At 39.3% G+C, this 27,949-nt stretch overlaps 2 protein-coding genes and 1 non-coding gene across 3 annotated transcripts in view; 1 reads left to right on the top strand and 2 right to left on the bottom strand.

Annotated features, from left to right (window-relative positions):
* The window catches only part of MCMDC2 (minichromosome maintenance domain containing 2), a 59,356-nt gene extending 50,233 nt beyond the window's left edge, over positions 1-9,123 (top strand). Inside the window, exon 15 of the mRNA XM_057498025.1 lies at positions 6,737-9,123. Within this exon, the coding sequence (XP_057354008.1) occupies positions 6,737-6,903 (167 nt within the window). The 3' untranslated portion in view covers positions 6,904-9,123. The remainder of the gene's footprint in view (positions 1-6,736) is intronic.
* Positions 9,124-9,506: 383 nt separating this feature from the next.
* LOC118912850 (small nucleolar RNA SNORD87) lies at positions 9,507-9,593 on the bottom strand. Its single transcript, XR_005024949.1, has one exon. It is a non-coding gene; the product is annotated as a small nucleolar RNA SNORD87 (small nucleolar RNA).
* Positions 9,594-20,620: 11,027 nt separating this feature from the next.
* Positions 20,621-25,464, bottom strand: LOC118912844 (very-long-chain 3-oxoacyl-CoA reductase-like). Its single transcript, XM_057499330.1, has 2 exons — positions 25,378-25,464; positions 20,621-22,840 (listed from the first exon to the last, which is right to left on the bottom strand). Exons 1-2 carry the CDS (start codon positions 25,462-25,464, stop codon positions 22,034-22,036), a joined length of 894 nt encoding a protein of 297 aa, XP_057355313.1. The 3' UTR covers positions 20,621-22,033.
* Positions 25,465-27,949: the final 2,485 nt, after the last annotated feature.

The following is a 27,949-nucleotide window of genomic DNA, read 5'->3' as shown; positions in this document are numbered from 1 at the left end:
GTCGAATGATTTTTCAGCATCTATGGAGATGATCATGTGGTTTTTGTCTTTCTTTTTGTTGATGTGGTGGATGATGTTGACGGATTTTCGAATGTTGTACCATCCTTGCATCCCTGGGATGAATCCCACTTGGTCATGGTGTATGATCCTTTTGATGTATTTTTGAATTCGGTTTGCTAATATTTTGTTGAGTATTTTTGCATCTATGTTCATCAGGGATATTGGTCTGTAGTTTTCTTTTTTGGTGGGGTCTTTTCCTGGTTTTGGTATTAGGGTGATGTTAGCTTCATAGAATGAGTTTGGGAGTATTCCCTCCTCTTCTATTTTTTGGAAAACTTTAAGGAGAATGGGTATTATGTCTTCCCTGTATGTCTGATAAAATTCCGAGGTCAATCCATCTGGCCCAGGGGTTTTGTTCTCTGGTAGTTTTTTTATTACCGCTTCAATTTCGTTGCTGGTAATTGGTCTGCCTAGATTTTCTGTTTCTTTCTGTGTCAGTCTTGGAAGTTGTATTTTTCTAGGAAGTTGTCCATAGTATTCTGTAATCAATCTTTGTATTTCTGTGGGGTCCATCGTGATTTTTCCTTTCTTGTTTCTGTTGATGTGTGTTGATTCTCTTTTTCTCTTAATAAGTCTGGCTAGAGGCTTATGTATTTTGTTTATTTTCTCAAAGAACCAGCTCTTGGTTTCACTGATTTTTTTTCTATTGTTTTGTTCTTCTCAATTTTGTTTATTTCTTCTCTGATCTTTATTATGTCCCTCCGTCTACTGACCTTAGGCCTCATTTGTTCTTCTTTTTCCAATTTCGATAATTGTTACTTTCTTTATTTTGAAGTCTATTTTGTCTGATGCTAGTATTGCAACACCTGCTTTTTTCTCTCTGTTGTTTGCATGAAATATCTTTTTCCATCCCTTGACTTTAAGTCTGTGCATGTCTTTGGGTTTGAGGTGAGTCTCTTGTAAGCAGCATATGGATGGGTCTTGCTTTTTTATCCATTCTATCACTCTGTGTCTTTTTATTGGTGCATTCAGTCCATTTACATTTAGGGTGATTATTGAAAGGTGTGTACTTATTGCCATTGCAGGTTTTAAGTTTGTCGTTACCAAAGGTTCAAGGTTAGCTTCTTCACTATCTTACTGTCTAACTTAACTTGCTTATTGGGCTATTATAAACACTGTCTGATGATTCTTTATTTCTCTCCCTTCTTATTCCTCCTCCTCCCTTCTTCATATGTTGGGTGTTTTGTTCTGTGCTCCTTTTAGGAGTGCTCCCATCTAGAGCAGTCCCTGTAAGATGCCCTGTAGAGGTGGTTTGTGGGAGGCAAATTCCCTCAACTTTTGCTTGTCTGGAAATTGTTTAATCCCTCCTTCATATTTAAATGATAATCGTGCTGGATACAGTATTCTTGGTTCGAGGCCCTTCTGTTTCATTGCATTGAATATATCATGCCATTCTCTTCTGGCCTGTAAGGTTTCTGTTGAGAAGTCTGATGATAGCCTGATGGGTTTTCCTTTATGGGTGACCTTTTTTTTCTCTCTGGCTGCCTTTAATACTCTGTCCTTGTCTTTGATCTTTGCCATTTTAATTATTATGTGTCTTGGTGTTGCCCTCCTTGATCCCTTGTCATGGGAGTTCTGTGTACCTCTGTGGTCTGAGAGGCCATTTCCTCCCCTAGTTTGGGGAAGTTTTCAGCAATTATTTCTTCAAAGACACTTTCTATCCCTTTTTCTCTCTTCTTCTTCTTCTGGTACCCCTATAATGCAGATATTGTTCCGTTTCAATTGGTCACTAAGTTCTCTTAATATTCTTTCATTCTTGGAGATCCTTTTATCTCTCTCTGCATCAGCTTCTCTGCATTCCTGTTCTCTGTTTTCTAGTCCATTAATGGTCTCTTGCATCTTGTCCATTCTGCTTTGAAGTCCTTTCAGAGCTTGTTTTATTTCTGTATTCTCCCTCCTTAGTTCTTGCATATTTCTCTGCAAGTCCATCAGCATGGTTATGACTTTTGTTTTGAATTCTTTTTCAGGAAGACTGGTTAAATCTATCTGCCCAGTTTCCTTCTCAGGGGAAGATGTAGAAGATGTCAAAGCTGTCTGGGTTAGTCTTGTCTGGATCAAATTTTTTTGCCTTTTCATGTTGATAGGTGTAGTGGTATGCTATTGATGAGTCTGTCAGCTGGGAGAGCCTAGGCTTTTTCCACTTTTTACTGGCCTTTCTTTACTGGGACAACTGCGACCCCTAGTGGCTTTTGTTGGGCAATTGCGTGTAGACTGGGTCTCTGTATCTTGCCCAGCTGGTATGGAGGAAGCTCCCTTGCTGTGGGCGTGGCCAGCCTCAGGCTACTGCTCTGCTATGGCGAGGCCCCGGAGGGGTAATGGACGGGGGGCTGTTTGGCTGTTTACCTACATGAGGGGTCTCAGAGCTGTTGCCCAGGGGGTTAGTGCACCTGGAGTTCCCTGGAATTTCCAGCTGCTGGACTGTGACCCGGGATGCTTCCGTCCAGTCGTGGGGTCCCTGTCCCTTTAAGACTTTCAAAAAGCACTCGCTTTTCTTTGTCCCAGGGGCGCCGGCTTCAGGACCCATTCACAGGTCTTACTGTCCTGCTTCCCTAGTTTCCAGCACCCCATGCACGCACTGTGTCTGGGCTCTGGTGCGGATAGCTAGGGCTGGGTGTTCAGCAGTCCTGGGCTCCCTCTCCCTCCCCGCTCCGACTCCTCTCCTCCCGCTGGGAGCTGGGGTGAGGGCCTCAGGTCCCGCCGGGCTGGGGCTTGTATCTGACCCCCTTCTTGAGGCGCTGGGTTCTCACAGGTGTGGATGTAGTCTGGCTGTTGTCCTGTGTCTTTTGGTCTCTCTTTTAGGGATAGTTGTATTTGTTGTATTTTCAAAAATATGTATGTTTTGGGGAGGAGATTCCCACTGTCCTACTCACGCCGCCATCTTGGCTCTGCCAGGGCTTTCTTGATGCATTAAAGAAAGCATTTGTTGAGGAAAACCAACCTATGTGAAGATTTTTTTTCCTATCGTTACTTCTTGTTTTGATAATGAGTTTCAGCTGGTATATTGATTTTTAAGTTTTAAGCAAACCAATGTCAAGAGCTCCTTAAATGTTACTTTAAACATAGCAGGAAAACGATCCCTACTCAGGGATATTTTTCTTAGCTGTGAAAACCAATAGGTTGTGCTCATGAACTAGATTTAGGAGTTGGGGCAAGTGGAAGAGGGAGGAATTATGAACTCCTAGGTTCTGCCTTGAGCAATTAAGTGGTTCATAGTGCCACTGCCTGAGACTGGGAAAAAAAGAGGAAAAGGTTTGGAGAAAAATAAAATTATAGACGTAAGTTTGAAACATCCTACAGATCTATCAATGGACAGATAAAAGAATCTGGAGCTTGGAAGAGATATCAAAGCTAGATATAAAACTTAGGAATCATCAGCACAGAGATGGTACTCAAAGCCATGGAATGGAAGAAATCACCTAGAGACTATACAGAGAACTCTAGGACTGCCTTTTAAAAATTCCAATATTTAGAAATGGGGTTAAGGAGGAAGATCTAACAAAGGAGACTGAGAAAGACTAGCTAGTATATAGGAAGAAAATCAAGTGTGGGGTTATAGATGTCAAGAAAGGAAAATGTTTCAAGTAGTCAACTGTAGCAAGTGCCTGCTGAGTAAGATTCGATTTGGCAAGCTAGAGGTTGTAGGTGCCCTTGATCAGAGCTATTTCAGTGGATGGGGATCTGGGTGGGGTAGGAAGCGAGAATATGGAGATAGCACACAGAGGTAATTTTGACATGTTTGACTATGAAGATGAGGAAAAAATAGGGTATTAGTTGGAAAAGGATGTGTGGTCCAGGAAGGTGTTACTGTTTTTGTTTATTTTTAAAGATAAAAGATAAGATCAGATATGTGCAGCAGAGAGTAAACTAATGATAGTACAGAAAAGAAGGAAGATCAAAGGACTGAAGCTCTTAAAAAGGTGAGAGGGGATGGGATCCAGAGCACATGTGAGGGTATTTGGTTTCTGATAGAGAAGTCACTTCATTTTACAAAAGGGAAGACAATGGAAATCAGGTAGCTCTGCAGATCTGGTCACAGACTCTACACGAGGCCATCAGCTAAAAATGAAAGGCTTGAGAAGAATGGGGTGTAATAATCCCTGTGGGGGAGAGAAGAGCAAGTGTGCTAGAGAAACTCAGCAGGACTCTGAGGCAGTACAAGTGCCAATCTGAAGTTTCTGTGATTCATTTAAAGGGAAACTAAGAAATGCCAACTATTTTATTTTTCTGTCTAGAACTCACAAAATGTTGAGTTTGTGCAGAGCTGAGGTTTAGATAGGTGAGTGGCTTTGTGATGCAGAGGGGCAAGGTGGAGGTGGGGAGTACTGGCAAGAAAGGGACTCAAATTGGTTAAAAGAGAGCAGTAAAGTGAGGAAGCAGATTGGAGTTCTCTTGAGAGAAGACTTAGAAGCTGGAAGGATAGGAAGTAGTGTAGGAGAACATTTCAAGTGATGGTTTTGAAGTAAGTTTCTGGTGGTGTTGGTTTCCTGTGGCCTTAGGAATGTGTGGTGGAGGTAGAGGGGAAAATGTCAGGACACAGGGAGGTGGGGAATTAAATGGGTCAATCACAGGGAAGTCACTGAATGTGAGGAGTTAGGGAAGACAGGAAGATTGTAAACCAAGTGCTGAGAACTGGTTGTTGATGTCGCTGTGGAAGGGGAGAGGGTGGTAAAGCCCGGATGGCACTGGCATCAATGGAAAATTTTATTGAGGAAAGCAGGGGCAAAAATGGTCTGGAAGCAGCAAAGGGGCAGCAAGTTAGGCAACGGTTCTGTCTTGTGATACTAAGGGTGTGGGTTGTTTGAGAAAAAGCAGCTTCAGTTTAGAGAGCAACAAGGAAAGGAGTGTTCTCAAGGGATAGCAAGGTTTCTGGTAACGTAAAGCAGTAATGAGAGCAGTCACAGAAGTCCGAGACCGTGTAAATGTTTACTGATGACAGACAACTCTAGAAAGGTGGGCACTGTCTGCTTGGCTAGGAAATATATTCCTGGCCAGTCATGTTACAGTACTCATTCAAGTAATCAGTGAATGAAACAGAATTTAAGAGCTTAAATATCTAAATTACTATCCTGCTGTAATAGTCAAAGGTGTTTACTTTTCTAAATTGTTGTACAATATACATAAAATTTACCATCTATCATTTTTAAGTGGTGTTAAGTACATTCACCTTGTTGCCCTCATCCATCTCTGTAACCTTTTCATCTTCCCAAAGTGAGACTGTTCCCACTAAACAATAACTCCCCATTCTGCCCTTCCCCCAGCCCTATCTTTATGAATTTGACTTTTCTAGGTACCTCATATAAATGGAATTATTTGTCCTATTTTGTCTGGCTTTTCTCACTTAGTATAATATCCTCAAGGTTCATCCATGTTGTATAGCATGCATATAATTTCCTTAAGAACAAATACTCCATTGTGTGTGTGTATATGCACATACCACATTTTGTCCATTCATCCATCAATGGACACTTAGGATGCTTCTACTTTGAATAATGCAGCTTTGAACATAAGTGTACAATCTCTTTGAGACCTTGCTTCAATTCTTTTGGGTATATACTCAAATGTGAAATTGCTGGATCATATGATAATTTTGCTTAATTTTTCTGACGAACTGCCAGTTTTCCATAGGGGTTGCACCATTTTACATTCCAAACAATGCACTAGGGTTCCAATTTCTCTACATCCTTGCCAACACTTATTTTTTAGAGTAGCCCTCCTTATAAATGTGAGGTGGTATTTCATTGTGGTTTTGATTCGCATTTGTCTACTAGTGTTGTTGAGCATCTTTTCATGTGCTTATTGGCCATGTGTACAACTTCCTTGGAGAATTATCAAGTCTTCTGCCCATTAAAAAAATTGGGGTTTCTTGAGTTGTAAACCCCCTATTGGATACATAATTTGCAAGTTATTTTCTCCCAATCCATGTTTGCCTTTTCACTGTTGCATGTTTTGATGCACTTAAAATTTTGGTGTGATCTGATTTACCTATTTTATTGCCTGTGCTTTTGGTGTCATGTCCTAGAAATCACTGCCAAATTCTGTCATGAAGTGTTTTCCCAATGTTTTTTCTAAGATCATAAAAAGTTTTAAAGTTTAGGTCTTTGATCCATTAATTCTTTTCTATGATGTAAGGTAAGGGACCAACCTCATTCTTTTTCATGTGGATAGTTTACCAGCATCATTTTTTGACTATCTTCCCCATTGGATGGTTTTGACACTTTGTCAAGAGTTTATTTTCCAGCTCTCTGTTCTTTTCTATAGTTTTATGCCTGTCTTACTAACAGTGGTTTTTAATAACTGAGAAATGTACCATGTGTTCATCCTTGATCATTTAACCTTTATCAAAGTGTTTCCCTGCCTTCCATACCTTCTCAATCTTCCACTTCACATTACTAATCAGCTTCAAAATTGTAATGACTATTTTAATAGGTGACAAGTTATAATTTCCAAACTTTGAATATTAACATACTTCTTCCATTGGCCCTGGTACCAATTTGTACATTTACTTAAACTGTTTTAATGGGTCTCAAAAAAAGGGCAGATTTAAATAATTATTATTGAAACTGTTAGATAGATCATAACTTTCACCATTTTTAACTTCCACTATTTTATTGAAAATGTGATTTCATCTTAGCATATTAAGGAATATTTCTCTACACTTTTTTCCTTCTTCACTTAGGGGCCACTGTATTTTGTGTTGCTCCAAATGCAGTATTTCCATTTGAACTGTACAATGAAGAATATTTAGAGCAAAGGGACATCTATCTGACTCAATGCCAGCAACAACTTCAACAGTTTATTGCCACATATGGACCTGGGACAGCTATTTGCACTAGTGATGAATAAGCAATATGAAGAAAATGTCATTTCTACTTAAGCAGTGGAAATGTTAGTGGTTTTGAAGTAATGCTTCATTCAGCTAATACTGTGTATAACAGTATGTTAGAATGCCATCCTAAAAAATGTAAAATGTTTTCTTAAAATTAATTGCTAATGGAATAAACACTAATCCAAAGCTCAAATAGAAATTTCAAATTTAGAATCCTATTACAAAAACATCTGGCTAGTCCAGTACATGTGATCAACATGGTCAATGGATATGAATGCTGCAAACTAGTCAGTGTAAAAAATGGTAGCTTTTATGTAGTTCCCCTACACTTGTCACAAGATGGCAATTACATTTTAACAAATCATTTTAAACCATTTTTTTTGCACTTGTGAACTTGACAGATTGTTAATTTAAATAACCAGAGCCTCAAATTTAAGGACTCTTCATGTTTTACTAGATATTGGCACATCCATTATATAGTTAGTTATTATTTAGGAAGCCCTAAATATGTAATCAGGAGAAGCCTTGGAAAATTTTCCCTTTTACAAAGCCATGTTAAATGAACAAATGTAATTTATATCAAATCAAAGAATAATAATTGAGTCTTTAAACCTGATTATAAGAAAAGTAGTTTGCATTTTTGGAGGGAAGGTAACTGCTCTGAAAAGACAGGACATCATGAGAAAACATGCCGCCTTATAAAATCCCAAAATGTTTTCATTCGTTAAAGCTTCAAGAATTCTACTAAAAGGAAAATATTGTGTAATTGCCACTTTATTAGCCAACGTACTACCATGCACTGATTCTTTAGAAATTCGTAGAGCTCTTAACCATAAAGGTGGAGAGGTCTCTCTCTACAGGGTTTTGCCAGTCACTGCCTTCCTGGTCATTCACTTAACAGTATTTTTTGAACATCCACTAGTGCCAGAGATTAAGCAGTTAAGTCTTCATATTTACCTACAATTGTATATTGTCAAGACCTTATTTTGTGGCATCCTAACTACTACATTTCATGTTTCTGGTTCTGTTTGGGATGAAGGCAAAACACATTTATTAAAGCTAGGATCCATAAAATGGATCCATTTTACAATTGTAGTGTTAAGGTTCTATTGATGAAACAAGAGGACTGGTATCACTGGGGGGGTAAAATGGTTTTCAAGTGTTGCCTTGGACAAGAACGATTATAGAGATGTTGCTGTGTATGTCTTATACTGTTTGACTTACCATATTGAAATTATAATCCTGATAAAGGGAGGGAATTTATATGCTGTGGGACTCAACAGGGGAAAAGCAAGATTTAGCTCTATTTAAGTCTTCACCCAGGTTGGAACTGTTTAGAATTCTTTTAAATTCTCAAGTCCTGGACAGACTGGACTGTCCAGTCACTATTTTCCTTAATAGAGCATATTGTTATTGCTTATTAACTAAGATTAGGATTACTTTTTTGTTTACAGAGGTAAAAGCAAACTGATCAAATTTAAATTAAAAAAATTTATTTATGTCACAGGTGAAACCTCTACTTTTACAAGGCAATTAAGGAGTTAGGAGACTCCAACTATAGTTGGCCCTGGAACAAGGGGTTTAGGAGCTTAATCCCCCCTCCTCCTATGTAATTGGAAATCTCCATGTAACTTTTGACTCTCCAAACAATAACCTACTGTTGACCAGAAGCCTCACTGGTAACACAGTTGATTAACACTTATTTTGTATGCTGTATATATTATATACTGTATTCTTGTAATAAAATAAGAGAAAAATTTTTTTCAAGTTATCACATATCTCTAAAAATCTTCCAGTATATTTACTGGAAAAAAAATAACATCTGTGTATAATTGGACTTACACAGTTCAAATTTCAGGTATAACAACAGGTTATACAGGGAGGCCCATATAGTTATCTGGTGTTCAGTGATTGGGGCCTCTCCAGAAACCTGCTAAGGGAAGAAAAAGGGTATGAGAACTGGAAGTACTACAAATGTCTCCCTCCCTAGCTGCTTATCCACCTACCTCATACAGAAATCACTATCCACAAATGAGCTAGTTATTGACAAGAGCATAGTCTCCCTGAAATATGTTTAAAGAAAGTCTGACTAGTGGCTATAAGAACAGAAATGTTTAAAGATTTGATATATTTTAAAGGAAACACTTTATTGCCCAGCAATTAAAAGTATTCAGACATGTATTTTTCTACATAATTTATTGTGAGATGACCAATGTTAAATAAAATGTTAATTTTCACCATTTGCTTCAGTTCATTTCTTCTTGCCCAATTCTTTCTCTTCCAAATGGCTGCATGCCAGACCTCCAAGGGGAAAAGAAAAACCAGAAACCAACAGTGAAAATCATTCCATACTCAAACTCAAAAACCATAATCTTGACATACAAAAGCAATTTTAAGAGGAAATGATCCCAGCCATCTGAAGTTTATCAGATACTTTTCAATTATTAATAGATGCTGTTGTTTGACCAATTATACTTACTTGAGGCAATGAAGAATTTTTAAAAGCCACAGTTATGGACTTGAACATTGATCTGTAGCTACCTGTATGGTGAAAAAAACGTACCCATTTAAAAAAAACTGCATTATATTTGAGTAATTCATCACATAATCAATGTAGATTACTGGCATCTCAGTCTTAAAATTATTTCTTCAAAGAAACCCTCAGCTGGGTAAACGGCAAAAAGTAATTTGTCATCACTGTGCCAGCTATCTATGTCAACAAAAATTGTATTAAACATTTCTGGTACTGCTCTCCACAAACAGTACCATAAAAACATTAAAAAAAAGAAAACCCAAACAATTTAACTTTTGGTACCTGTTATATGCAGTTACATTCCTAGTAATTTTCTTCCCAGTGGTTTTTTTCCATCCTCTATGAGAAGTTTCTGGAAAACACTTAACATGATGACCTTCACTCATCTTCAGCTCATAGGCTGTTGCACCTGGAAATTAAATATTTCATTGTGAATACTCTGTACTTCCATCTGTTGTTCGCCCTCTTATATGTAGAAATGGTCCAATAACATTTTTATTCATTTTTAATCAGGAACCATAAACATAACCATAGTTGCAACCTGATTCCCAACCAGCTTTTTAATAAAAACCACCAACACTGAGACTATATAGTGGAGTAATTTCCTGTTGTTCAACACATCTCTAATGGAACAGAAGACAATTACTTACTGCTTTATTCTACTTTTGGTAGTATAAATCCAAAATCTAACGTATCTATAATGATTTGAGTATTAGCCCTTTTGCTTGAAAGGACCCTAATATTGTTAAATGATCTAAGTTGGAAATGGATTCATTAACATTGACAGGAAAAATAGTGGATATATTTATGATGTTCTTTACTGAAGCACTATTGATCTTAAGACATGATATTCCTAATGAGTATCCAGCCATTGCTTTTCTGTCTCAGAGATTGTCACAGATGAGATACAAACCAGGTTAAAGGTTAGATATACAAAAACAAGTGTGCAGCCCTCCAACTAAAGCATTCTAATGGCAAATCTAATAAGAGTTTTAGAGCAGATACCTTTTGTTGGCATCATTACTGGCAGTCCTGTAGAATTAAGTCCCAAGTTGCCTGAAAGCATGCTTGTGTACTGCAAAGGGCATGGCTAGAGCCACAGATCACGTCCTACAGCACCCCAGGAGGCTAAAATCATTGAACAAGAGAGCTACTGGAAATGATTTATGAAGACACATCAAACGTTGGACTGTAAAAAACAATTTATCATTTTTAAGTCTTGAAATTATTTCACATAATCAATATCAGAACTACTAACAGTTAATTACAAGTAATTCCAACTTGCAAAATTTCAGTTCAATATATAATTCATGGGACCTACTGACAACTACATGCACAGTCCAATTGTGTAAAATCTGAAACAAAATGTTTCATGACATATATGTAGAATAAAGCTGTTACTCATCCCACTCCCCTCAAAAAAACCAAGAAACCAGACACAAAATCCAGATAACAAGCATCTCGGGATGGAAGGCAGGGGAATAGAACAGGGAAGCAAGTATATTATTGGTAAGATTTAGGTTCCTAAATGGATCACTTGGCTCTTGCGTATTTATGTATTAGGACTTACGTGCATTATCAATATTTTTACCTAACATTTAGTTTGTAAAATTAGAAAAATCCAAAGAAACACCTAACAATGAAAGTGGGATTCAAGCCACTTAGGCCTCAAATGTAAGGATGATTAATACCAAATATAAACTGTTTTCAGCCATCACATTTGCCTTGTTGACAGTTAACTGTTTTAGATGAAGCAGTACTTCAAATATGAAGGAAAAAACCAAAAACCCCATGACCGTACCATGTCTCATCAAGAAGGTATTCACTTATAACTTGTTTTTGATGAGGCTAGAGTTCCTCTAAGCCTCCCAGCTGTAACCAATTCCTTCTGTACCAAGTCCAGAAATACACATCTCTGCGTATTGTGACTACGGATACAGCAGGCCTCTACATTGTATGTATTATTCTCCAACTCTACTGCCACGTCTTTAGAGTTTATGTATAAACGCCAGCAAGCAGCAAGCTCTGTCGAGACCACAACTTTCAGTAGGTAAACTGAGCTGTTAACAATTTGAAAAACCAACCACAAAGTAGTTAAGCAAAGGCTTTCTCGTATCTGAGAGAGAATTCCCTTCTCAGTTTATTAAGCGCTCCCTAAGGATTAACAAGCTGCCTATTTAAGGAGCCCCGAAACCATCCGGGCCGTGCACGTGGCCACCGGCCTATCGTGCTCCCGCCTCCGAAGCCGGTGAACCACAGAAGGCCTAAATCAGTTTGCGAGCTGCGAACAGTCGACACCGGCGTTCACTAAAGACGAGGGTCAGGTAAGACTCGTTGACGGCTACTCACAATAGACGAGTGAGCAGATGGCGGGGAAGCGGGCTCGTGGCCGCGTCGGTCGGTGGGGGAGAGGAAGGCCGCGTCGCCGACCGCCCGGCTGCGCCCGTACGAGGGGCGGAGGCCCCGGAACGGGACCACAAGAGCTCTGAGGGCGAAGGCAGGCACGGATTCAGCCATGGAGTCGGTTCCTGGCAGAAAGCGGCGAGGAACTAAGATCGCGGGGACTCCCACCTGGAAGAACTCGGAGACCGGCCCGCTCGGCCACGGCACTTCCCGCACATAGGCTCCTACCGGGGAGCCCGCGCAGAAAAGAACTTGGAATGCCAGGGCAGCCGCTAGGCGCTCCGGGCTGGCCCCGCCCCTTCCGGGACTGACCCCGCCCCTGCCGGCCCAGGGCGCGCCTGCGTGGGAGCAGGGTCGGGACGCTGCTGCTCTTCTTGGACAGGTTGGCCTGAGGTGGCGCGCTACACCAGTTTACATTGCGGAGGTATTTGGAACTTCCATAGAGGCTTTCAAGGCTCACGAGGACCTCACCTAGAGCTGGTTTCTTGAGTATGTACTGATTAATCTACCGGCTTGTTAGGGATCCCAGAGAGCAGAAAGGGCTCTAAAAAGAAAGGGTCTCCCATCCTTGTACATTACATTTGCGTCCTCTTGTTAACCTTAGAAATAAAACTGGCAGTTACTTTACCAGCAAAATGGGTTTATTTGGGAATAACAGAATTGTAATTTGGGACAAACTATGGCAAAACCACAGGCAAGTAGGAAAAAAACCACATAGGAATGCTCTTTTATAGAAGAAATGGGGAGAGCTGGGGAACTGCTGTAAGCAAAAAGTCCATTGGGAGGAAACTGGGAGTCTCGTGTTTTGGCTGCTCATCGACTGGGCTGTGGCTGGGCTATTGCTACGGGAGGCAGAAGCTCTTCCCTCTCCCTGCTGGATGGTAAAGTTGCCAAAGTTAAGTTATAAGGTGTCCTCCCTTTCTGTGGGGTCTGCGATTGATGAGGCCTGCTGGGCCCGAGAGCTCCCTCTACAGGCCTTTGGACACCATGTCAGTGAGGTGTCCCTTCAATTTTCAGTCTTCCACTTTCTCACCTACTTAAGTGCTTAAAAGACTGGTGGTGTTTGTTGGACATCCCAGTTTCCAGTAAGGGCATCTGGAATCAACCTCTTCATACACCAGAAGAACCAGTACCAGGAAGAAAAAGAAGCGATTCTATTTCCTCTATAACAATAGCTACTGTTCCTATTTTTATTGATAATGGAGGGTTAAGAAAAGCTTTCATAAAGCAGTCACCTGCCTTATTTACGAACATGTTGTGATTTGCTGTTGATTTTCGTGCCCTGCATATTATCACTCTCGTTTTTCTTAATCATTATATATTGAATACTGCCTGCAAAGCAGTAGGCTTAATGCTGGAGACAGGTTGATCTTGTTGCCAGAAAGAATACACTTGAAAGCATGTAATTAAATAATTGAATCAGTAAAACACATTGCTCCTTTAAAAACTGGGAGTCTAAGAAACCGATACAAAATCTATTATAAAATCCATTTGCTTCAAAGACACATGGTATGAAAATCTAAATTCAGCAAAACAAATCGTGATCATACTTTACCCAAGGATTTCTCTTTATATAAAATGTTTGCTGAATGCTCTACAAGGGTTTAAAACTCTTTCCTTAGGGCCTCAAATGTGTTCTGTTTCTTCTGTCAAGTAGTGGCTTGGGTCTCAGCCTGATGAGATATTTTTACTTCATCCCATTGGGTTTGTCAATGATTTCTTGAATATGACACCAAAAACACAGGCAACAAAAGAAAAAAATAAGGTAAATTGGACTTCACCAAAATCAAAAGCTTTTGTGCATTAAAAGACACTTTCAAGAGAGTGAAAAGGCAATCCACAGAATGGGAGAAAATATTTGCAAAGCATATCTGGTTAGGGATTAATATCCAGAGTATATGAAGAACTCCTACAACTCAACAATGAAAAAACCAAACAACCCAGTTAAAAAATGAACAAAGAACATGAATAGACATTTCTTCAAAGAAGATATACAAATGACCAATAAAAACACACAAAAGGTGCTCACTATAACTAGCTGTTAGGGAAATGCGAATCAAAACTTATATAAGCTACCCCCTTCACACCCATTAGGATGGCCATTAAAAAAACAACAAATAGCAAGTGTTGGCAGGGATATGGAGAAATTGGAACCTGTGTACCATTGCTGGTGAAAATGTAAAATGATTCAGCCTCTGTGGAAGATAGTATTAAGATTCCTCAAAAAGTTAAACATAGAATTACTTCATGATCCAGCAATTCCATTTCAAGGTATATATATTCAAAAGATTGAAAGCAGAGCCTCAAACAAATGTTCACCATTGTTAATAACAGCATTATTCGTTATAGAAAAAAGGTAGAAAAAACAACCCAGATGTCCATCAGTGGATGAATGGATAAACAAAATGTGTTATATACATTCAGTGGAGTATTATTCAGCCTTAAACAGCAAGAAAACCGTGATATATCCTACAATGTGGACGACCCTTGAAAACACTATGCTAAGGGAAAAAAGTCAGGCAAAAAGGACAGATATTCACTCATACAAGGTACTTAGAAGGGGCAAATTCATAGAGGTAGAAAGTAGAAAGTGGTTATGTGGGACTGGGGTGAAAAGTGGATCAGGAGTTATTGTTGAATGGGTATGGAGTTTCTATTGGGGATGATGGAAAAGTTCTGGAAATGAACCAACCTGCAAGCAGACAATAGTGGCCCAGAAATGTTTAAGGAGGTTAAAACAGATACCATAGCCTGTGTGGTTGGAAACCCTTGCTGTTGGGGCTGCAGACATAATGGTGATGGTTTGTGAATGTATTTAATACCACTGAAGTGTACACTTAAAAGTGGTTAAAATGGTAAATTTTGTTATGTATACTTTACTGCAATAAAAATAAGATAATTTAAAAAGAGAAAAAGACCCATGCCTTCACATGGCTTACCTTATCTCTTGCTTCCCCTCTCTTTATACACACCAGTCACCTTGGCCTACTCTTAGTTTTTATAGCACACAAAATAATTTTCACATCTCAAGCCCTTTGCTCTTGCCTGGAATTCTCTTGTCCCAGATGTTTGAATGGCTGACTTCTTTTCTTTCTTTAATCTCAGGATCTTTCTCACTGAGGCCACACTTGCCCTGCCTACCTAAAGTAGGCCCACTACAAAACATCTCCCTTTTTGTTTCCTTCAAAATCTGTAATTATTTTGTTTTAATATTTGTTTTTATATATTTTTGCTGCCCTCAGTGGAATATATACATTCTGTGAGAGGAAAGACCTTGTCTCTTTTGTTCATCTTTTTATTCCTAGCACCTAATGCAGTCTCTAGAACTTAATAAATATCTATTGAATGAATGAACAAATGAATCATAGATCTGTGTGTGCTGATTTGGAAAACTTTTCAAGATATATTAAATTTTGCAAGAGGTACAGGAGGTATTTAGTAAAATCTCATTTTTTGGTTAAATAAAAACATGCATTTATATGATTGCTTATGCATGGAATATTTTTGAGAGGTTACAAAAGAAACTTTACAATACATGCCTCTAGGGAGTGAAAGTTAGGGTTTGTTGGGGGAGTGATATTTTTATCTTTTATTGTATACCATTCTCTACTATTTGGATTTTTACTACGTGTATGCAATTTTACAGTTGAATTAAATTTTAAAAAGAATAATTAAAAGTAGCATATTTTTTCTTCCATCTGGAAAAATAGACCCTTTCTGAGATTTGCCCCTTCAGCCATCACTCTCTTAAACCCAAGCTGGCATTATGAAAAATGTTTGGTATTCTTCAGCAATGAGCACATCCCAGGGGGTGGCTGGTCTCCAAGTTGCTGAACTAAGTTAATGCTGCCAGTTGTAAATACAACAAAAACCAATTCGAGGGAAAAGTTGAATGGTTTAAATCTGATATGGCAACTTATCAAAAGTAACTTTGAAAAAAAGAGCTATTCTTTGATAATGTAACCAGGATTACCTTGGAAGTTTACTTTTTGTAGATAGACATACATGTGGATTCAGGGCATATATGATATTATTTTCTTAAGAGCTGTCAGAATCTATAGTCTGCACTTACACATGTAAATCTCATTAGTAAATTAATACATTTGGCCTTCCATCCTTTTTCATATTAATGGGTGATTTGGAGAACCTCCTAATTTCCCTAGATGTTTGCAGCAGAAAATAAGGTTGGAACTGGAAGGAAGTACCTATAATAACCATATGCTTGTGCTTTCCCTTGCTCAATAGTAAGCATGTCAAAATAGAGTTCATGCAAGAGAAATGTAAATGACCCTACTCATAAATGCACGACTTTTATGCATAAGATCATTTTAGCTCAGGCAAGATTATTTTTAAACATAATATTGACATTAAGATAATCATAGCCTATATACCTCTCATCAAGGTTGAAGTCCCAAATCTGTGAAAAATACATTAAATTGTCAGAAAATAGGGCACTCATCTTAATGAAAGTTGATTCTTAAACACTTGAAGTACATGAACTTTACTGAGATAACTTTTGTGAAAATTACCTAAATTACTTATGATTTCTGTCCAGATCTAAAATAATGAGTGGCTTTAATTGTCAATGTGAGACCCTAAGGTTTTCCTTTTCTGCTTAAAAATGTAACTTTTATGTTAAAAGTAAGCCTTGCAAACAACTACTGAAATCCTGTGACAAATTTGGAATGGAATGGAATGTTATTAAAATTATTCAGTCTGACCAGTGGGACCTGCGGGGAAGTCTGCTAGGGGATTTCAGGGAAAATTTTCTTCTTTGATGAAAAGACATATATGGGAAAATACAGCTCTTCTTCCCCCAGATATTATCATTTGTGAAAGAACTCCTGGCATCACTACAGCCATCTTGTTAAATGAGGGGAGCTTGCCGGAGAGGGCAAAGTAGAAAGGAGAAGGAACCGAGCAACTTAAAGACATTGAATGGTCACCAAATTAACCAACCAGGGAGCCACTCCAGCAGCTTCTGGTTAAGTGAAATCACACACTTTTCTTACTGTTTAAAAGAATTAGTTAAGAATGGGTAAATGGAGAGCTGGGAATGTGGAAGTAATTGAAAAATTCAAACTAAGGTTAAATTGTGATGTTATCCGAACCCCCATGATGATCTAATACAAATTATGCCCTGAAATTAACACATCATTAAACTTCAACACTGTAGATTCTGAATGTTTCTTTTACCATGTCCTCTTGTACATAAGCATGAGAGTTTCTCCTCGCCCAGTGGTGTTCTGATAAACAGGATCTTAAAAAAACAAAAACAAAACAAAACCCTGGTTTATAGCATTTGCAGATGTCCATGATATAAATCCTCCCATCATTGCTGATTTCAAGCTATTTAATTATTTAATGGCTACCTCATAAAGCACCCAAATACCTGAATTATTAACAATTGGCTCTCAGAGCACACTGTTGTCCCAGGAAGCTGAACTGCTGGGTTGAAGGACTAAAGGATAAATGCATCTTCATACTTAATATAGTCAAATCGCATTCTAAGAAGTTCTACCACATACTTGTCAAAAGTTGCTCTTTTCAGAATTTAAACATTTTTGCCAATCTGATAAATATGAAATGGCATTGTTAGTTTGATTTGCATTTGCTGTGAAGTTGAAAAGATGATTTTACATATTTTCTTTTTCCCTTAAATTTTTTTTCATATGTTTTTAATCATTTGGGATTTCTCTTCTGTAAATCATAGCCTTTGCCAGTTTTTTATTGGAATATTTGCCATTTAAAAAATTGATTTGCAAAATTACTTTATATATTCTGGCATAGGGAAAATGAAAGTTCCATGGCTAGGATCCTCACCTGATCCTAATCTACTCATTGTGTTTGAGAGATGATGTAATACTTAGCCTACTGAGCAGGCACATGCTTGTATATGCACTCAAGATAAGCCATTACTGCCTGTGTTGTTACAGAAAAAGAGTTCCTCCAGTTCCTCCTAGGAGCTCTTCTCTGGGAGCAGGGCCTAGAGAAGAGAGCAAGAGAGGGAAGCAGGAGAGGAGGCAAGGGCAGAGCCTGGGGCAGAGGCTGAGATGGAGGCAGATGGGGTTCTAGCACCTGACCTGCCACCGTGAGAATAAAGCTTGGTATAAGCCCCTTTTTAACCCCAAGTGTTCTGTTGTCATTTTTTGGTTTCACTGAATCCAGAGTGAACTTGCCCAAGGCTGAAACTCTCAACTGAGACATCTGGATACTAATCTTTTGTCAGTTATCAGTTACATGCATTTCAAATAACTTTTCCCAGTCCATTTTATTTTTCACTATATTTATGGTTTTATGCCATTTGGAAGTCTCTTCTCCTCTCTTCTAACCAGCAACTCCCCAACACCTGACACCTCTGCATTTCCATGGAGGATTTATGGCTGCCCTTAAATCCAAATCCTTTGATGTGCCTTTCAAGGAACTCCTTGACTTGAAAATTGGGAATGGCAGAGTACTTATTCCTAGGATGTTTGTAAGGATAAAATGAAATAATATATGTGCAGTATCTCTCCCTCATCCCCATGCACTTTCAAGCAGCATATCCTTCTCACTTGCTTTTCCCTATGACTAGAATGTTCTTCTTGTCCCTCTGCCTTAGGAAAGACATCCTTGATCTTTTAAGACTGGGCCAGATACCCACGAAGGGTAGCCATCCTCAGTAGACAACATCCTCAGTAGGTTGTGTCAGAGTAGACTCTTCACTGATGATGGACCTAGATTTTGTTTGTGGTATGGGCCTAGCCTTAGGTCTAAGCCAATCTGTTTGCCTCTTCTCTTGCTTTCTGTGATAGATGCTGAGGACTGGCTCACTCAGTAGCTATTCTAGCCTCCTTTTATCTGCATTTCTGTACTGTGGAGGCTGAAAAGTAAGTATTATACATTCCAAGGCTTTCATGCAGCTAGGATTCTGGATACGAATTGGGTCCTGCCAATCAAGTGCATTGGTGTAAAGCCTGAATTCTAAATAGAGTTGTGTGGGGGAAAAAGCAGGCTAGGAGCTATTCATTTTGCTGACATAGATGCAGCAAAGGCAGTGTGTTTCTGGAATCAGCACTGTGTGGTGCGTGGGCAGCTTCCCATTTGTTAGGCAGTCTAGATCACGGCAGAAGTATCAGCCTGCCTTAGCAGCCCACTTTGCGGAATGACTTTGGAAATTGTTTCTATAAATTCAGCATACATTTGTTTCATCCCAATGATTCTGTAGGTCACTAAGACCCTTTATAAGCCTCTTTCTTTTTACACTTTACAGATATTTCAACCAGATCAATATTCATTCCTTACACCTGGGTGGAACTTGTGTCCCAATGCTGGCCAATGAGAAGTAACTAGAAACCTTGGACCCTGATGATTTTATGAAGCTATCTTACCAGCCCTGGACTACCAACTTGTGGATTTCTTTTATGTGAGAAAAATAATCCTAACTTATTTAAACCACTATGGTTGAGTCTTTCTTATTAGCAGCTGGCGGCAGTTCCTAAGTGATATAATAAGCAATGAACAATGTGTGTCATAATATTACAAAAATATTTGTGGACCAACTGATGATTGATGAACAAAGGCACTGAAGCATGAAATAGCAGTGTGTATGTGTGTGTGTGTGTGTGTGTGTGTGTGTGTGTGTGTGTTCTACAACTTTAAGTGTAAAACAGGAAGTGGTGGAGAGTAAGGGCAGTGATTTAAGTGGGGTTTCATAGAATAACTTAAGAAGTTAGACATCACTGTTAAATAATAGGGAATCACTGGAGGGATTTGAGCAGGTGTGTTTTACATCCTCAGGTCTGCATTTTTGATAGGTTACTTGGGTGCAGCCAATACTGTTAAATCTCTAACTTGTGAGGTAATAGGTGATCGATACATGCAATAACTATTCTTGCATACATTTGTGAACTTCAGTGCATCTTTAGGGGAAATTCTTTTAACGTGGAATTGCTGTCAGAGCATATACAATTAAAATACTGAGATATATTTCTAAATTGTATTTAAGAGCTTACATTCCAGCTGTGCAGTTGTCCTCATTTCCAACACCCTCACCAATAATGGGTATTTTTAATTTGTATACTTCCTCCCCCACACACATTCCTCCATTTAATATTATCTGAGAAAGGGGAAAAATGCATGAGGATGAAAATTACAGATTTATTTTCATCAAAAACATACATTCTCAAGCATTATGGTCCTGGTTAAAACAATTTAACTCTAGTATACCAGATAAATTAGTCATTGTCACTTACCCTCTGAAACCAATTAATTATTTTTCCTGTTTTATTGAGATGTAATTGATATGTAACATATTGTAAGGTGTACAACATAATGTTTTTTTAGCAAAATTATTACCACAATAAATTCAGTTAACATCCAGCATCTCACATAGTTACAATTTTTTTCTTATGATGAGACTTTTTAAGAGGTATTCTCTCAGCTACTTTTGGATATATGATACAGTATTGTTAGATGCAGTACTGTAATGTACCAGGCTGTGCATTACATCCTCAGGACTTATTTATCTTATAACTGGACTTTTTGTGTCATTCTGATCGGTGGAATGTGTTATTTCATTGCTTATAAAGTTTATATTAATCAAAAGTGAATTTGGGTATCTTTTTATAAAGCTATTGGCTGTTTGATTTCTTTCTATAAACTTTTATTCATAAAATGCCCTGAATATCATATATGCCCTGAATTTTGCAAATCAATTTTCAGAATTCTCTACTGAGTAACTGATCCTTTCTTTTAAATTCTGAGGGCTGATTTTGATATAAAGGAAATTACTACTGTGACTTTTTTTCCTGGATTGCTTTTTTTTTTTTCATTAAAACTGAATTTATTGAACTTAAATAATTATTCATTATTCTAAGATTATGTTCTTCCTACTTTTTAGTGCTAAGAAGTCTTTCATACAAGAATGCTAATAGCATATGGTAATTTGGGCTTTCCTGTTTTTGTTTTATATCCTTAGCTGCAAAATTAGAAGCTAGAAACACTTCAACATTCCAATTAAAAATTCTTTTTTTTTTTGCAGATTTACTGGTGCTTAAACCTAGAACCTAGGAACCACAGCCTACGTAAAGGCCTACCTTCTGTGTTACATGTTTTACAACATTGAATTATTTCTTGGTGAGTTCCCTAAGCAATATATAGCAGGATAAAAGCAAGTCTTACTTTACATTAAGCCAGTATAAAAATGGTCTTAATTGCAAGCACCAAAGAAGTGTCTTCAACCACCAAAGAAATATGTTTTCAACCATCACCATGTATATATCACCTTTTATATCATATTTTGTCCTTTTATACCTTTCTTCTTATTAAAACTAATTGTATTGTTATCCACAGGGCACTGTCTTAAAAGTATACTACTACTTCACTGATACCATTACTGCTCTAGGGGCAGCCTGTTGTCACAGATGTGAGCAGTATTCGTGCAGTGCAGAAACAAAGGTGGCTGAGGTACAAGCAGGCCACTTTCTTGGGTCAGCGTTTTAGTGGTACCACAGGTGGCTGCCCATCTCAATGCATATTTTGCCCATTTATCTTTATAAATCATACATTAAAACTTTTAGTATTCACACATACTTAAACTGAGAATATGTATTAGAGGAAAGCATATTTTAGTGGGCTTCACGTGTCAAAAAAACCTCAATTTCCACATATTATTTTTACATCATTAGCTACCTTTGAGTGTATAAATGCACAAACTGGAATATACTTTTAGAAAAACTGACAGAGAGCTATGCAAATTGCAAATTGCAGTGTGTCCTCCTGTAAGTGAATCAATTCATCTCTACTCCCTCGAAGTGTTAAAAACAAAGAAGACTAGCTGGCCATTACTTTTTAAAGTATGCTTCAGATTAAATACAAAATAATCATCATTGGCATTTTGGGCCAGATGAAAACTGTTGAGTGTTATGTATGACTCTACCATGATTTGCTATAATGGTTTTCCTTCCATTACACTGTTCCCACTCATATTAGTTCTCTATCCATTTAATATGACCATTTGTGTTAAACTTCAAAATAACTCCTGGGAATATCTAGAATTTATATCAGGAACTTCTGAAAGCGCTTCTGCTTTCCTCCCAATCATGACACCATTTAACCTTATTAGTAACATTAAAACGGCAACTGAAGGTTTTTGAGATGGGTGGGTGCCTTGCAATAAACACGCACAGGCTGAAGCATCTGGCCAAGTTACTCTACGCAGTGATCAATGCTTAGTTCTTCTTGTTTTTCTTCAGATAGCGAGCTCGTATGGACTTGCCTACAATCATGCTCACTTTAAGATATATCCAAGAAGGCAGGATTGAGGATACTGCACCCATAAGAGAATGGACCAGGTATCCATTGGTGCGGGATTGCACGCCCACTGTTTTAATTGCAGATTTCACAAACGTCTCTGACGAGGGTTTATCCAAAGTTGGCTTTCGGATTTTAGCCAGTTTTGTGGCTACGAAGTATGGCAGGACACTCTGCACAAAGATGCCCTTGCTCCTATATTCTTCATGGAGGCACTGAGAGAAGAAATCTACAAAAGCCTTGGTTGCCGAGTACATGGTCATCAGTGGGACTGGATACATGCCACTGGCAGAGGAGATGTTCAGAATCGCCCCTTTTGACCTTTCTACCATGCCAGGCAGCACCAACTGTGTCATCTTACAAACAGAAAGAACATTAACATTTATCAGTTTCTTGATGATATTGTCCAAGTCAGGAACATCCAAGAAGTATTCCGGATATTCATATGACATTCCAACGTTGTTTACTAAAACACCAATTTTAAGACCTGCCAAGCTTGTTTTAATTTTGTCATAAATATCTTCTGATGCGAAGTCAACAGCAATGGTCTTTGTTTCCACTTTGAATTTTTCTCTTATTTCACTGGAAACATGGTTCAGTTTATCCTGTGATCTGCTGATAAGGACAACCTTCAGTCCATGCTTTGCTAACTGTTCTGCATATGATTTTCCAATTCCATCGGTACTACCTGTGACAACTCCTGAGTTGCTCGGTCCACATTCATTCTTCAAAAGACGCCTGGATTGCTTTTTTATTATTTTTTAAATATTTTGTCTATTTACATTTAATATCATTTTTTTGGTATTATTAATATACAATTACATGAGCAGCATTATGGTTAATAGACTCCCCCCTTTATCAAGTCCCCACCACATACCCCATTACAGTCACTGTCCATCAGCGTAGTAAGATGCTATAGAATCACTACTTGTCTTCTCTGTGTTGTACAGCCTTCTCCGTGCTCCCCACCCCACATTATGTCTGCTAATCATAATGCCTCTTTTTCCCTTTTATCCCTCCCTTCCCACCCATCCTCCCCAATCCTTTTCCCTTTGGTAGCTTTTAGTACATTCTTGGGTTCTGTGAATCTGATGTTGTTTTGTTCCTTCAGTTTTTTCCCTGTTCTTATACTCCACAGATGAATGAAATCATTTGATACTTGTCTTTTTCCACCTGGCTTATTTCACTGAGCATAATACCCTCTAGCTCCATCCATGTTGTTGCAAATGGTAGGATTTGTTTTCTTCTTATGGCTGAATAATATTCCATTGTGTATATGTACCACATCTTCTTTATCCATTCATCTACTGATGGACACTTAGGTTGCTTACATTTCTTAGATATTTTAAATGGTGCTGCAATAAACATAGGGGTGCATCTGTCTTTTTCAAACTGGGCTGCTGCACTCTTAGGGTAAATTCCTAGAAGTGGAATTCCTGGGTCAAATGGCATTTCTATTTTGAGCTTTTTGAGGAACCTCCATACTGCTTTCCAGCTTTCCACAATGTTTGTACTAATTTACATTCCCACCAGCAGTGTAGGAGGGTTCCCCTTTCTCCACATCCTCGCCAACATTTGTTGTTGTTTGTCTTTTGGATGGTAGCCATCCTTACTGGTGTGAGGTGATATCTCATTGTGGTTTTAATTTGCATTTCTCTGATGACTAGCAATGTGGAGCATCTTTTCATGTGCCTGTTGGCCATATGAATTTCTTCTTTGGAGAAGTGTCTGTTCAGATCCTCTGCCCATTTTTTATTTTTATTTTTTTTAATTAAAAAAATTTTTTATTAACGTATTATTAATATACACTCTTATGAAGGTTTCTCATGAAAAAACAATGTGGTTACTATATTTACCCATATTATCAAGTCCCCCTCCCATACCCCATTGCAGTCACTGTCCATCAGTGTAGTAAGATGCCACAGATTCACTATTTGCCTTCTCTGTGCTACACTGTTTTCCCTGTGATCCCCCACACCATATTTACTAAACATAATACCCTCAATCCCCTTCTCTCTCCCTCCCCACCTGCCTCCCACACCCCTCCCCTTTGGTAAACACTAGTCCCTTCTTGGAGTCTCTGAGTCGGCTACTATTTTATTCCTTAGTTTTGCTTCGTGGTTATACTCCACAAATGAGGGAAATCATTTGGCACTTGTCTTTCTCCTCCTGGCTTATTTCACTGAGCATAATGTCCTCCAGCTTCATCCATGTTTTGCAAATGGTAGGATTTGTTTCTTTCTTATCCTCTGCCCGTTTTTTAATTGGCTTATTTGCTTTTTGTTTGTCGAGGTTCATGAGCTCTTTATGTATTTTGGATGTCAACCCTTTATCGGATATGTCATTTATGAATATATTCTCCCATACTGTAGGATGCCTTTTTGTTCGATTGATGGTGTTCTTTGCTGTACAGAAGCTTCTCAGCTTGATATACTCCCACTTGTTCATTTTTGCTTTTGTTTCTCTTGCCTAGGGAGATATGTTCATGAAGAAGTCGCTAATGTTTATGTCCAAGAGATTTTTGCCTATGTTTTTTTCTAAGAGTTTTATGGTTTCATGACTTACATTCAGGTCTTTGATCCATTTTGAATTTACTTTTGTGTATGGGGTTAGACAGTGATCCAGTTTCATTCTGTTACATGTAGCTATCTAGTTTTGCCAGCACCATCTGTTGAAGAGACTGTCATTTCCCCATTTTATGTCCATGGCTCCTTTATCATATATTAATTGACCATATATGTTTGGGTTAATGTCTGGAGTCTCTATTCTGTTCCACTGGTCTGTGACTCTGTTCTTGTGCCATTACCAAATTGTCTTTTCAGCATCTATGGAGATGATCATGTGTTTTTTGTCCTTCTTTTTGTTGATGTGGTGAATGATGTTCATGGATTTTTGAATATTGTACCATCCTTGCATCTCTGAGATAAATCCCACTTGGTCATGGTGTACGGTACTCTTGATGTATTTTTGAATTTGGTTTGCTAATATTTTGTTGAGTATTTTTGCCCCTATGTTCATCAGGGATATTGGTCTACAATTTTCTTTTTTTGTAGTGTCTTTGCCTGGTTTTGTTATTAGAGTGATGCTGGCCTTAATGAGTTTTGAAGTTTTCCCTACTCTTCTATTTTTTGGAAAACTTTAAGGAGAATGGTTATTATGTCTTCTCTATATGTCAAAATTCAGCACATGGGTCAGCTGGGAGAGCAAAGTCCCTTACTGCTTGCCGGTCTCCTTGCCCTTCTCTGCTGCCTGTGCCAGTTACCTGCACACTGGAAGCAGTGTCTGGGTTAATCTCCTGAGCTGCCATGGGCAGGGTGGCCCTCGGGATAGCATAGGGCACTGCGGGCATCACAGACGTGCCAGGTGTGTTCTCCTGTGAGAATGGCATCCCTTTGTGCCTTCTAGACCTTGCCCCAGCTTCCTCTGCCTGTGCTGGGAAGCTGTGTGCAGGCGGCAGCCTCTGGGTCTGTCCCGGTTAGCTGCACGCTGGGAGGAGACTCTGTGTGGTTGCTGTTGGTGGGGCTGCTCCCTGGATGTTCAGCAGCAGTGGTCGGTCAGCTGGTTTGCTTGCAGCACCAGCGGAGGGGAATGAATGGCAACCTCCCTATTGCCGTGAGAGGCTTAGGAGTTGCATTGCCACCCAGGGGGTTAGGATGCCTGAGGTTCCTTAAGGTTCACAGTCTGCTGGGCTGAGTGTGCCGGGATGATTTTGTCCACCTGTTAAGCCCTTGTTCCTCTAAGACTTTTAAAGCACTGGCTTTTCTATTGTCCCAGAGGAGCTGGCTGTGGGGAACTGCTCACAGTCTCCGTCTCAGATTTTACTTTTCCATTTCTCTAATATCCATTACACCATGTGATGTGTGTCTGTGCTCCCAGTGCAGATTACTAGGGCTGGTTATTTAGCAGTCCTGTGCTTCCACTCCCTCCCCACTCTGACCCTTTCCACCCACTGATGAGCTGGGATTGGGGGAGTGCTCGGGTCCTACCAGGTCACAGCTTTGTATCTTACCCTTTTCGTGAGATGCTGAGTTCTCGCCAATGGAGATGTAGCCTGGCTGTTGTACTGTATCTCTGGTCTCTCTTTTAGGAATAGTTGTATTTACTATATTTTCAAAAATATATATGGTTTTGGGAGGAGATTTCTGCCACCTTACTCATGCTGCCATCTTGAGTGCCTCTCCTCCTGGATTGCTTTTTGTTTTTTCATCTTGCTTGTGGTTTTTTTCTTTGGTTTCATGAATTAATTTTTATGTAGTCAAAATTATCCACCCATCTTTTCCTTTATGGCCTCTTGTTTTTTTTTTGCATCACACTTCACTTTGCCACCTTTACCTCTTCACCTAATAGAACTAACCAGCCAGAGAAAACATGCCTGTCTTGCATTGCATGGCCTACATTGCACTTTCTTGGCTACTTTTTCACATCAACTTTGTTAATTAAGGGGAAGAGGGTGAAAAGGCAAGGGAAATGTATTGAGGGCAAACACTAAGCCAATGCTTATCACAGAGAGAAACCTGCAGCAAAGAAGGATGTTTTTCCAACAGGACTGGGGGTAGCATACTGGAGTGCTTGAAGCATCTGGGCACCTAACAGGGCAGGCAGCTTCACAGAGCCTTAAGAACTCCCAGAGCCAGACAGCTTGAGTCTGAATCCTGGCTCTGCCACTGACCTGCTGGGCAACCCTGGGCAGGCTTCTCACACCCTGTGAATTTTCCTAACCACTCATAAAGGTCCATGGATGTCCTCAGTATTACCACAGTCACTCATTTAGCTGTTTTCTAAACCAGAAATTCTAAAAAGGAATACTGAACAATTAAGTTGAGAATTTTCAATGCAGATAATCCATCTCAATGGTATGAGCACATTAAAATGTCCACACCAGGACACAAATGTGAGGAAACTAAAGTAGCTTTCTTTATGTCCTATATCCAACTTTATCTTGTTCTAGAATTCTCACCCTTGAAGAGGAAACACAAATGCCAAACACGCAAACAAATACGCAGTGAAGTCAAAGTTGAAACTCTATCAGCCCATTTTCCCTGCTCAGTGGGCTTCCTACCTGTCCTTGCCCTTGTTCCCTGGTTAGCTTTAGGGAGAATTACGTGTACGACAGAGGTGGAAGGAGAGATCGCAGGCTCCTGCGGGCCACCTGGCCTCTGGGCCCTGACCTGCCTGACGGAGTGTGCTGGTGTCACTGCTGAGCCCTGAGCCCTGCTTATGACCTCCTGTTCTGAGGGCCCCCATTCTTCAGGGTCCCTGGGCCCTGGCAGTGCAGCCCGGACCCCTGTGACAGCTTGCAGGGCCCAGAGGCTCCTCCTCCTCAGCTGTGCGCCACACTGGCCTCATGTGGCTGTGGCTCTGTGCAGAATCCAGGGCTTCTCCAAGGGTCTGCAGCCTCCCTTCTTGCCTAGAGAAGGGTGGCGAGGCTAGCTCTTGCCCCTGTTTCCTCGATGCCCTACGCTTCCTCACTCTACTCAAGGCAGATGACAGCAGAGATGTGTCTATGGCAAGGCTACCTGCCTGCCACTTGGCCTGACCCTCACCTCTGTTACCAGTTAGAACTATCTATAGACTTTCAAACTTGGCTCTTACACATAGAGGGTAATTTTTGGAATTTAGAATTCCATTTCTTAATAAAGTTTGAATTTTAGGTCCATTATCTTGCAAGAGATTCTGAGGCAGTTCTGTGACTTCAAAGGTATACAATGAGTTCATTCTGGGAGGAACCTGCCCTTAACCAGAGGTGCTGTGATCACTAATAGGAGAGGCTTTGGACTACCAAATTAGTTTAATAATTAAAAATATATGATCCCTTCCTCTCCTTAGTAAACTGT

This window comes from Manis pentadactyla, chromosome 3 (genome assembly GCF_030020395.1).
Source record: "Manis pentadactyla isolate mManPen7 chromosome 3, mManPen7.hap1, whole genome shotgun sequence".
Taxonomy (NCBI): Eukaryota; Metazoa; Chordata; class Mammalia; order Pholidota; family Manidae; genus Manis; species Manis pentadactyla.
Note: the sequence above shows the minus strand (reverse complement) of the source record. Positions and strands in the feature narration are given on the sequence as shown.

Excerpts from the sequence above, each read along its gene's own strand:
- LOC118912844 (XM_057499330.1), bottom strand. The coding sequence starts at position 25,464 with ATGCCCGCAGTGCCCTATGCTATCCCGAGGGCCACCCTGCCCATGGCA. Across the intron at positions 22,841-25,377 it reads ACACTGCTTCCAGTGTGCAG|AATGAATGTGGACCGAGCAA; the intron begins GTAACTGGCACA and ends CGTCTTTTGAAG.